This window comes from Leuresthes tenuis, unplaced genomic scaffold (genome assembly GCF_036924035.1).
Source record: "Leuresthes tenuis unplaced genomic scaffold, fLeuTen1.0.hap1 SCAF_10, whole genome shotgun sequence".
NCBI lineage: Eukaryota > Metazoa > Chordata > Actinopteri > Atheriniformes > Atherinopsidae > Leuresthes > Leuresthes tenuis.
The window spans coordinates 17,921,470-17,934,169 of NW_027325364.1; the positions used below are offsets into that span (position 1 = coordinate 17,921,470).

Here is a 12,700-nt window from a genome sequence, read left to right on the forward strand (position 1 = left end):
TAAGGAGTTGGCAATTGCAAACAAATGGATTTGCCAATAGAGCCTATGATAGTGAGTGATAAATGTTTATTCTCTTTTGAGAGGTTTAATGAGACCCACATCTTTTAATAGGTGGATTGTTTCCCTGTGCTTAGTCAGAGATGGACTCTTTGGCTGCTTTTGTCCATCACCTGCCCTGCCTGTATTATTTGTCCATCCATCTCTCTCCTGATCTTTTTATCACATTAAATCAATTTGGATCGTCCCTATTAGTTGTATGGATGCTGCATACTGTCCTCTGTAATCTGCCTAATAATGTTCTTACTCCACCCTCTCTGCATTTCCACGTCCTTTCATCAAAATGACGCTATTACCTCCCAGTGAGCTGGGAAAAAAGTGACCCAGTCAGTTAGTTCATAAATGTTCTCTTCAACCTCATTTTTAAGTGTGTTTCTTGTAGAAAAGCTTGTGTTGCCTTGCTTATATTTCAGAAATGCAAACATTTTGCATCTTTTGACTGGATACTCACTAGCACTGAAATCCTAAGACAAAAACTTTAAGACCAGAAGGAGAGCTTACAGGATAACCTTGGTTACGTTTATCTTGGATGTACGTCTGCTGTCTCCTGGGTTCTCTGACGAGTTGGAGTGCAGGAAACTGATAGTTTTTAGTTTTTTAAGTGGTCTTGCAGGATTCATCTTCTCAGATGTCACCAGTACCAAGAATAAGGTAGACTATTCACATGGTTTTAGTTGAAGTAATATTCCTGCTTCTTGAAGTCACGCTTAAAGCAAGGAACCATCCAGTGGGACAAACTTAAAGATCGGACAGCTAATCGCAAAGACAATCTTTGTCAGTATGTCCAGTTAGTTTATATCTCCACTAGATGGCAGTCAGACATCAATACAAATGCCTTTTTCTGAAGGTGATACATTACTGTTAACAAACAGAAAATGCAATAGAGTGTGACATAAGTGTTAGAGGAGCCCAGTTTATTATAAAATTAAACATTTCCAAGTCGCTCAGTCTTCAGGTCAAAGATGATTAAACAGGAGTTTAGAGAGGCTAACTTTTAAACCTTTCAAAATACTTACTGTTTTTAACACAATATAATTTGTTATTTGAGGAAATTAATAGGGTCTGACCCTCTTACATTTGTACAATAACCAATCAGACTTTTAAAATGTGAGTTAACTGCAGGCAGAAAGTTCAGGTAGGTTGAAGGTGACATAATGACACCAGTTTAAGCTGCAGATCGGCAGCATGTCCTTCATATGAAGTTTGCTAACTGAACTTTTAAGACAGAGGACTTCTTTCTTCTTCAGTCATTGTTTGGACAGAAGCTGACAGATGCTTTTACTTGCATACGGGGAGCTCCACAAGTTGAAAACACACTCTTAAATAACCAAACAGCGCAGGGGGCAACGAGATGATTTGCAACAACATCTGCAAGTAGCACACGGGCCTTCTTCATCAATCACTTGTACCAACTTTAATGAAGAAAGACAATCTTCTGCAAAGCTGTAACTATTGTACCATCAGTTGGGTATATTGATGGTTTTTCTTAAATGAAACTGCAAAGAGTTTGTGGATTTCACCATTAACGGTGCTTCACACCATCAAAAGATTCACAAAAATTGGGAGAAAAACTATGAAAAGGCTGACACCCAAGTCTAAGAGTATGGACACAAGACTGCTTCTGAAAGTCACTGTCAGTGGACACATAAAAAACATTACCAAGCAGAGCGAACACACACACATGTAGCCAATAACACACCAGATGACTTCATCTGTGCAGAGAGGAAGCACTGGTTTTAGGTTCACAGCACAGGCAAATTAAACTCAGAGGAGGATTTTGAATCTGGTACTGGATTTGATTTCCTGTGGCTTGTTTAAATTGTTATCAGACATTCCTTACAAAAACGGTTAAGACTTCATATAATGATCGTATTAACAGTGGCCTGTTTATGTTAGTGTCTGTAGTAACAGTAACAGCAGAGCCTCAGGATCTGGACATGTTTCAACTTGTTTTGTTACATCTTTGATAATTGAGCAATGCCATTAGCAGCCAGCACACCCAAGGCTTTTTCTTTTAAAACAAAAAAAGAATAAGTCTTTGTTTAGGTAGGACTACACCCTGCTCACACATCATTGGATGGAATTGGATTTTTTTTAAATTAGTTTTGTTTTATAATTCGTAGGGTTGTGAGATTCTGGTTATGGATAAAGTCAGGTGGCCCATTTGTGTGCGGGCCCCAATCGATTTTTGCTACAAAAATGACAAATTAATCTGCGTGTTTTGTGTTGTTCTTGTATATTGAAAAAGAAAAATACGAGTAAAGTTGGTGACAAACGATGTTACATAAACACACGCATGACTGTGTCAGAAACGAGCGCACCCAAACCACCCTGTAACCCCGCCCACCCGGGTTACTCCCCCCAATGACGACAGCAGAGTCCTCCCAATGCGGGGGCTTTGTGGACGGGCTCTGTGTTCGCCGTCGTGGAGAAAACGTGTATTCATGCCGTGTGGTGTCACACTGATAGAGACAAACAAAGTTGGCAGCGCGGACGGAGCCATGGTGAATTCGAGAACGCTGTTTTCACAAACGCTGCATCCAAACAGCGCCAGATAACCAGAGGGATTCGGAAAGGGAAATGCATGCATGCATCAGTGTGTGTGTGTGTGTGCAAATATTTGGAGGCTTTCTAGGAATTAAGGTCTGCTGATGCTGCTGTTGCTGCTGGCATACTGAAACACTGTCGGGACTACGGTCACTGCTGACCCCATGTGTTTCCTGGCACGGAATAATTAGCTATTCCACACATTTATCAACTGAATAATTGAGAAAGTCACCATTTCGCTCTCCATGGTGCTTGAACGGTAAGTAAAATCATTACAGTGTCATTATAGTTGATCTATGCTTTCAAATCATCCCTCTGCACGCCTTTGTTTAGCAATTCAGCTAAAAAAAAGATGCCGGTACGTATATTTGCAAAAAGAATACAAGGCTGATGTCTTATTTCTTGTGCCTCTTATGTAAGCAGAGGCATGGACAGGATCGGGACCACCATGCAGAAGAAGGCTGCGGAGCTGGAGCGACTGGCCGAGGTGCTGGTCACCGGAGAACAGCTGAGGTGGGTCGGTCAGTCCTGCTCCAGGTTACCGCTCTCACTTGGTCTGATAAAGGTTTAGGGTATTTGACCAGTTATATGCAAATTGGCACATTTGCTGTATGAATCAAAGGGATGCGATAACTGACATGTCACTCCTTGTTATGCACGTGATTTCGTTGTTTGCGTGCTCGGCCCTGCGTGGTCCTGTTCTCTGAATAAGGAAGTACAGGGACGTGACAGGACATTGCACGCTGCAGGAGACTGCTGGGTGTTGTCAGCATGCTTGACATTAAGAGTCAGTTTCAGCCTGTCGGCCGCATGCACAGCCGAACAAAGACATAGACGCATGCACAGCACCCATAAGGCATCACCAAGGTTATACACGATGTAATGGCTTTGCAAAATGTATGTTTTGCAGTACTGTATGGTTGTTTGCACCAAACACACAGGTTTTTTTTTGTTGTTGTTGTTGTTGTGCCCCACTAATACAGTGTCCTTTTAGCTCTAACTGAGACTAACTGAGCCTGCTAACCCTATGTCATTATCATGCCCTGCCCATTCACCCTATCAGGGATTGTACCAGTCACCCTGGCTGTGTTATTGACATGCTGTGCTCTTTAACCTACTGTAAAGTATGTAAAGCCTGGCTTCATTACACTGGTATTAATTGCCCCATGACCTAAACAATGAATAGAGTCTCAGTAGGGAAGCATGGCACCAATGACTGGAATTTCAGCCCCCAACTCAACTATGAGGAAAATTTGTTACGGAATGGTTTTTATCTAGCTGGGTGTTAAAATTGGAGGGAGATCTTTGCAGTTTTTCAATAAGTACCCACGGCAATGTTGTTTTAAGAGCCACAAACAGCAACACTTAAGTAAATAATAGTTTGCACATACTGCTCGGTGCATAGTGTTCTCTTGCTTAGCTCCAGAGTGTGTTTGTCTGCTTATCATTGTATACTGTGTGTGTGTCAGTGTCCCTGGCACAGCTGTGCACTGAAGCCGCCAGCTGGCAGCATGACTGGTGTCAGTGAACGGAGGTTCTCTTGGAGTTGCTGTCCCAGAGTCCTCTGAGATGTTGCTGTTCTGGGTCAGAGTACACAAGGTTATGACATACAAGACTTACAGTCTGTCTCTTTATGTGTTTCTGTCTGCCTGATTCCATCTGGTGATCCACGACTTTGTTTTAACCTTGGTGGATTGTCATGAAATTTGAAATTTGACCTCGACTTTTGAGCCACAGTGCGGTCGACTAAATTGCTAGCTGTCTCTCGCTGGGTTAGGGTCAGTGTGAATTATTCATACATTTGAATGTGTTTGGCCCTTTAATTTCATCTCGTGCCGCCATCAGATCACATTTCAGGATGTGCAGTACTATAGCTATACTTTGTTTTCAGAGTATTGTAGTTATGACTAAAATGAAAGTCAGTGGCAAACATCGTACCTGCATAGTATCTCCATGTTGTATTGTTTGTCGGAGCATGTTAGAATGCTGATGTTGGCATTTAGTTCAAAGCACTGTTTTGCTTGAACACACAGTTGCTTGTGCGGCTGTAGACTCTCACTTTTGTGACACTGCTCCATATAATCACTGGACAGTTTAGTAATTACTACTCTCTCCAATTCTTCTACCTGTTCTCTGTGATTTCATTCTGAGGTGATACTCTGATCCTCTGACCAAAGGATGTTAAAAAAAAAAAAGACTAAACATGAGCTTATAATTAAACCTGCTATGAAAAACAGCTTATATAAAATAAAGTTTTACTTAATACACACTTTTGTTTGTTCATTTTATCATCCTCAGCTCATGGAACATGAGCAACACAGTTCCTGATACTGATGAATGGCATGCAGGCTAAATCTTATCACACATTTGAGTCCCATCATGTTAACTTATCTCAGAGCAGATCTCTTGTAAGTCTTGTGACCAGTTCATAGCTGTGAATAGAGAGATTGTTGCACCATGGCAAAATGTGTGGGAGAGGGAGGCTTCATGGATGTTTTTCAGCCGGGAGCAACTGGGAGTCACTCAGAATGACTCCTGCCTGCTATTGTTTGTTGCAGCACAAAGTATTTTGTTGCCAGCCTCCCTGGAAATGATTTTTCAAATGGAGTTGGCTGAAACCTCCCAAAGCTGAGCACAGAGAGCAGATGATACGAGGCCCGATTGCAAGTTATGTCTGTTAGTTGTTCAGCTGAGTTTGTTTGCCCATCTTGAAACTTGCCAGGACAGTTTGGTTGGCCGTCATTCCTGATCTGGGGGGATGCTAGCCAGCTGCACACAGACCCAGTGTGGAGTGAAACCTCGCTGTGGGAAGCCTGGCTAAGGCTGTGGTGGGCTGTTTCACAATACCCAGGTTCAGGTAGAGGACACAGGCATAGTGTGAAATAAGTCTTTGCAATGCCATCTTGTAATATAGCTAAATTATAAGTCCCTGCAGATGGTGTTTGAATACCAGGAATCTGATATTTGATGGTGCACTGATTTGCTTTAACTTTATCAGAAAAAAAATAAAAAATTTATGTCATAGGCTCAGATTTTTCTTCAACTAAAACCTGCTCACAGGTTTTAAAACTCTTTTACAGTTTTTTTTTCTCTCAAAGAGTCAAACATAGATAACCAAAACAGGAAATGTAGGCATATGTAAGATATTTACACATTCTGTGCCACAGAGTCCAGTTGTTACAAAAAAAATCCATGAATGAGAAATAAGGTTGTACTGTACGACATGTTCCTTCAAACCTGCAGTTTATTTTGAGTCACATACACCATGCTGTTGCTCTGAATTCTCACTTCAGCAACAATTGTGTATCAACCCACAGCTGAAAATAGACCCCTGCTAGATAAAAACAGTCCTCCTGTTTGTGTAAGGCTTGTTTATATGTTCATCAGGACAGGCAGTGACTTCTCATGTGTTAAACAGAACAAAACAAAGGTTGCCCTAATTTTCTTGGAAGCATGCATCAATCACATTTCCTCTCCCGCTTGTTTGCTTGTTTCCAGGCTGCGCCTCCACGAGGGGAAAGTCATCAAAGATCGGAGGCACCACCTACGAACTTACCCAAACTGCTTTGTAGCCAAGGAGCTCATTGATTGGCTGATCGAACATAAGGAAGCCTCAGATCGGGAAACAGCCATCAAGATCATGCAGAAACTTTTAGACCAGAGCATCATTCACCATGGTGAGGCTGCGTGTGTATGTGAGGTTTGTCATGTATGCGATTCTCTGGTGTTTTCTGTAACAGCATAGGCCTCGTTTGACATTTTCTGGGAACAAGCTGTACCTCTTAATGGATGATTCTGCATGTCTCCCTGCCAGTTTGGCCCCAACACATCGTCTCCCTACCTGCTTCACATTTGACCAGACAACAGTGGCAGAGAGTGGCAGAAAAGGGCTGCCTCGCTCTCTTCAGCCAATGCTTTATATAAACTTAACCAAGCTTTAGGCCAATGGATTAATAATGTTTACATCTTAGTGGCTGGTATATCTAAACAATAAGAATTTCCATTTCTGTTTGTGCTATATCATTCTGTCATAAATGAATATAGCACATGCCAATGGCAACATGAAACAGTTTGTGCAGCCTACGATGCACAACTGCAATTTCTTGACTACTTTATTCATGCTACACTGTCCTTGGCTGACATGGGAGTAATGCCAGAGTGGAAACACTCTTAGAATTTTGCTTCAGGTTGTCTTTGGTCACATGTGTGTTACAATAGCCGTGGGTGCATTTTTCTCACAGTACGACATAGAGAAGTTACAACCTCTTATTGTTTGGGTCTTTTTCATTTTCCAGAGTGTAACTCTTGCAGGTGACGAGCCCTTTAATCTAAGTTTCTATGGCTCTGTTTTTTCAGTGTGTGACGAGCACCGGGAGTTCAAAGACTTGAAGCTGTTGTACCGTTTCAGAAAGGACGATGGTACATTCCCCTTGGATAGTGAGGCCAAGGTCTTCATGAGGGGACAGAGGATCTATGAAAAGTATGAACACACACGAACTCTGAAAAACACTCTCATTTATGTTTCTTTCAAAGCAGTTGTTCCAGTTTGGATATAAAGATGCATCTAACATTTGCTAGGCACAGTCCGCCTTCTGTTTTCATGGTAGGTTTGTGATTTCAAAGTAACTGTTACAAACCTCTAAAACCGTCATACTGTTCCCGTGTTACCCCCCTGTTGGAAATTTAGCAAATAAATTGGATTTAATATAATTCCATCAATCCTGTGAATGTACTTTAATCAAGAGGGTAAACTTCTCAAAATGCTAAACTTTTCCTTCAAAGTTAGGCATACGTTTGATCTAATAAGATGAAAACTAGCAATCGATGGGACTGATACTTTAGTAGATTTCCACTTGTAACAGAATCGTTTTTTGAAAAAGAAATGAAGCTGTGTCATCATTATGAAAATCATCAAGATTATGTTGAAGCCACCTTTATTTATTTTCCGCTTTGTACCTGTTTGCTTTCAGGCCCTTTTGTTGTTTTAGCTCTGCTGATTGGGTACATCAGAAATATTACCGCCGGTCTTTTCTGCGAAAAAACGTTTTGCTGGTAAATGGCTTCCATTAGGTTTGTGTGCATAAAATTGAGCTTGTTTGCTTTTTTTTTTTTTTCTTTTCTGATGTGATAAAAGCCTGCAGAACAGGAGCACTCAGAAAACACTGGAAACACCTTGAACAAAAGATGACTAACAGCTTTTGTTTAGATGAACCCTGTTTAGAGCAGGACATCACAAGTTGGTCTGTTTTTTGCTTGTCATCAACTCTGTATCCATTAGGCGCGATTTCCAGGGATGGTGGGATTAATAGTTTGTGTGAAAACACCAACGAGCTCCTGTTCTGTCCAAACACAGATGAAAACCGTGTGTCTGTGCTTCTCTGAACACAATAAACAGTGGCACACTCTTATAATGTAACACGCTCGAAAAGTTGTTGCATAAGAGAAAGAAGTAGTGCAAGAGGAGACATCTGTCATGTCAAGTCTCAAAGCTATGTGTTTATGTAATCACTGTGGTGCAGCCCAGCACTCTGACACACACACACACACACACACACACTCTCAGGCTTGTGGTTGCCTGCTTGTGAATTAGCATTGCTTTACAGCTACATTTACCGCGCAAATAACAGTCTTTTAACATACAGATGATCAGCATCTGTGTCTCTTGAGCCTAAGTGCAAAGGGTAAAGATCTCGTATTCAGGGAAGATCGTTATTCCCACTTCTTGTTTTTATAGAGTTCAGCAATATGTGTTTTAGTTCTCTGGTAAGCAGATTGCTTCATAAAACACTTCACACTTATATTTGTGAACTATTTTGCTGTGGGTTACAATTTACACAAGATAAGATAACTCAAACTTGTGTGTTACAGCAGATGGAATCAAACTGCCATGTTACTGCATGTTTTTGTCTTCATTACACTCTGCTTTGGGACTTTCATCCACCAGATAATAACCAGGACACACTTTGTACAGTCTAGTTGTCGTATTTCCCGTCACCAAACTTGACTCATCCCTTAAATTCACAACAGATGATTAATCTTTATGGCTTCAGTATTTCTTAGAGCAGTGGCTCCATTTGTCAGGCGTGATAAAGTTTCTATTTGTCATGTGAAATATCTTAACTACTAACCTACTATCTGATACTTCCTGCACCGCTTCACAAAAGTTCAAAATACAGACTTTGAAACTTGTTAGCAAACTATATCGACAAAATGATTAGCTTCATTTATTTATTTATTTATTACAATGCACTAAGATTGAGAACACCGTTTAACTCAGATATTTTACCATAAATCTTTTTCACAGCAGAAATTTTCACTGGTCCCTGTAAAGAAAGCAGGTCTTGGTAATAGCAATGAAATATCTCTGATCTCTTTAAGCGACATGAACAAAATCTTGTTACTGAAACTGAATTCAGTCGTCATTTTTTTTATTACTGGTTAGACTTGTGTGCTTCACATGCAGAATCCCCGACTGTTTGTTTTGTACAAACTTCATGTTCTTGTGTTACATAACGTACCATTTCCGTTTGGCCACTATAATGTCTAATTTTTCCATTGGGAAAATAAACATCCCTCCTCTCACAAGGACCGATCTCTGATATTCTCGATTGTCAAAACAGCATAAACAATATTAAGCAAACAAACCACTGACAGTTGTTGTTCCCAAATGACAGAGTTGGACTGGGAGGGCAGTTTAAAGCATTGTTCACCATGTTGTATGTTTGTATGTGTGTTTAAGGTTCAAAGGTTATTTCATATGTTGCGGGGGCGTGTTTGTGTGTGTGTGAACGTAGACTGTGTCTGTGTGAACTTCATGTTTAAGATTTCGTCCTTCCTGTGTTCAGCAGAACTAACCCTTTGATGAAACTGATGCACGAGCCTTCGGAGGAGTGTCTCAAGAGAGATTTCTGCTGATAATGATGCTGTTTACTTTAATCTTCGGCTCCCCCTGTCCACATGCCCAAGCTCTATGTAAATTATACCTATTCATTTGGTTTAATCTCTGTTAGAGGCAGGCCGATACTAGTTTTTTTTTTTAGGCCAACCCTGTCTTTAAAGGCGTAAAAACTTATCACCAGTGCACAGCTTCATTCTGTCCCACCATCTGCTTATCTGTGACGTGTGCTGCTGCAGGCGGTTTATTGTAAACAATGCCCCAATGGTTAGATAAATCAACCCAAATATTATGTCTGCATTATGTTCAATTTAAAAAAAGCATTATCTGTGGTAGTTTCAGTAGATTCACTTCACATGAATGGAGAACTCCCATATTCACAAACTTTTTCAGTATTTTATGTCAGCTTTACTGGACCAGCTGTGTATAATGTGTCTTGTTGAAAGAAGTTTTCCACACCCAGGTTTAACCTGTTGGCGCTGGTATGCAACCATCAGCCTTGTGGTAATATTCCTGCACTTTTGGTCCACCTCAGCTGAAAACAGCTCAGTTGTCTACCGAAGTCACCATCTTTAGCCGATAGAAGCTGTATTGATGACAAGATTCTATGGTTCATGAGGTAATTTATTATTGAGTTGCTTTCACCAGGTGCCACATGCCGCCACCCAGCCAGTAGCTTGAAATGTGACTTATAGTTATTGTTTTTAATTGGTCTCTTCAGATGATAGGGGTTTCCGTAGTTTTTTTTTTGTCAATTTAGTGCTGATCTGTAGCTTTTTCATCATTTGTCTAGTTGCTGTTGAATTTCGTGTGAGAAGCTGTGTCTTGGTTATTTTAGGGACTAGTTTCCTCTATTACCTGTGGCAACACGAGTGCTTAGTTACATACTGAACTGTTATCACGTGACATGAAACGTAGGGGATTTTGACATAAAGTGGTGCATCTAATGTCAGAAGTCTTGGGACATATAAATTCAATGGAGGAACACCACAAGATCACCAACTTGTGTGGTAAAATTAATTTATCACCAGGTTAATATGAACTAGCATTTGGTTTGAAATTCAACCCATTTTGCTGTGTTACATAATGTGTCATTTGTCCAGTAGTTGCGTAGCGTTCTTTTTTAGTTTTTCTAAAGGTTTTCAACCCTTCCATTTACTAGATGTATTGTCATAAACTATGCTCTGTTTTTCATGTTTTTTCATTGACATTTTGTACATATTATTTGTATGCCAGAGACCGATATAGACATTGTTGTTTATTGACTCTCAAGTCTTGAAAAGGCCTTAGTTAAAACAACAAATTGCCATTTAGCCTGAGCCTTTCCAGCTTCACGGAACCACAGTCCTTACAGGGCTGTACTGGTGGTTTTGCATGTTTTCCACAGACAGCAAATTGTATATACTTTGTATTATTGGCAACCATTTTTTTTCTGGGCTCTAGGCATCCAAAACACTGGGTTTCTATTCTGTTTTCTCATTTATGTCAGATATTTACAGACTGAAAACACTGAGAGAAAACAGCACAACCTTTTATTCCCAAGAGCAACATTTCTGAACTGTATCTTATAGTGGTTGCTCCTCATACTCAAGAATAGTTGTACCATTTCCACATGAAGGACTTATGACCTGTGCAACATATCTTTTTACAGTAGGAAATCACAGTGATGATAAAAAATGAATGAAGGTTATTGACAAAGAGTTTTAACATAAAATATTTCAGATTAAACAGTAGATCCAATGTGTGCTGAAACTTCTGATAAGTATTGCTATCATTCTTTTGTTGTTCCATGAGGTGACGGTTAAGAACCATCTGAGGCTGTGAATAAGATTCAACACTGTGGAAATGTTTGATTTTGAATTTAGTCGATTTGAATAAGAAAAGGGGAACAGAAATGGTAACGACAACAACAAAAACAACAACCAACTTTGCAAATCCCGTCTAACCTGGAAAATAATTGAATTAACATGAATTACCATTTTTTTCTGGTCTGAGATGGCAAACAATAAACTTACTTACTTACATTAATATAATAATATTATATATATTATATATAATAAGATATTATATATCTTATTATATATAATTATTGTCTTCCAATATATGATATAATATTCCACATTTTTTCAAGATGAAAGCAATTCCTGAAGATGAGGCCTCTTTCCATCCTGTGGATGTCCATCGCAGTTGTTGATGTTTTTTCCTGCTCTAGGTTTGTTTCAGGCTTGGACGACTATTTCTTCCACTGAATTGCAACCACTTACAACCAAGCCTATACCGCCACCCTCTGATGACACTATAGAGCCCGGTTTGATTGCTTCAAACCAGTTAATGAAAGTGTGTCTGATTTACACTTCTTTTTGCAGCTTTGCAAAAGATTGCCTCAGATTAGCTTTGCCAGTGAATGAAAACCTGGTTAATGTGCGTCAGCTGTACAGTCGGTCTTGTAGAAATGCATACTGTCGAAGTCATTGAACTGTATACATATTTGGACATTACTAGAAGATGTCAAGCATGGAAAAGCAACAAAAGTGGCTCTGAATCAGTTTAATTGTTTTGAATGCTGCTGATATCAAACCCAGTAACACCTCCTTGAATCATTCTCTTTTATTTAAAAAGATCTAGCTTTGCATCAGTGATAGTGTGATCTGAATACATGACAGAAATAAAACAAGCTTATTCCTCTCTGGGTAAGTACATGTATACTTTGATTTATAGGCATTTCAGCTTTAATAATTTATTTTTTATTTTTATTAACCTTTATTTAACCAGGCATGTCATGAAGGGGACAATTCTTATTTACAATGACGACCTAGCAAAAAGCAAAGCCTGTTTTCCTCAAAAGATGTAATTGAGTGGTAATTTCTAGGAGGGGAAGCTTGATTTTCTCCACTTCGGTTTTTCTTGGAAATCTCCCATATATAGTAATCACTTAGACTCTGTGTTGAATTATTAAACCCAAACCCAAAGAGAAAATCCCATATTCAGCTTTTTCCATAAAACTGCTTTGACTCGACCTCACATGGCCTTTGAATGACCACAGTCACATTATCACTGCTAAAAGTTGTTACATGTTTGTAGAGTCATCAGTGCTTCTCAGTGGACACCTTTCAGGCTGAGTTTGGTACTCTGACTGAACAGCTAAGTGCATACCCAGGTCATGATAGTTCAGGTCCACTCACATGCTGTGGTTAAAGTCTT

General features: G+C 39.8%; 1 protein-coding gene across 2 annotated transcripts in view; it reads left to right on the forward strand.

Annotated features, from left to right (window-relative positions):
• Positions 1–2,461: 2,461 nt before the first annotated feature.
• Positions 2,462–12,700, forward strand: part of deptor (DEP domain containing MTOR-interacting protein) — a 31,205-nt gene continuing 20,966 nt past the window's right edge. The window contains exons 1-4 of one of the 2 annotated variants that reach the window (XM_072394593.1): positions 2,462–2,863; positions 3,025–3,117; positions 6,103–6,281; positions 6,961–7,084. In XM_072394593.1, coding sequence (XP_072250694.1) covers positions 2,850–2,863; positions 3,025–3,117; positions 6,103–6,281; positions 6,961–7,084 — 410 coding nt within the window. In that variant the 5' untranslated portion in view covers positions 2,462–2,849. The remainder of the gene's footprint in view (positions 2,864–3,024; positions 3,118–6,102; positions 6,282–6,960; positions 7,085–12,700) is intronic. The other variant, XM_072394594.1, reaches the window with a different exon arrangement.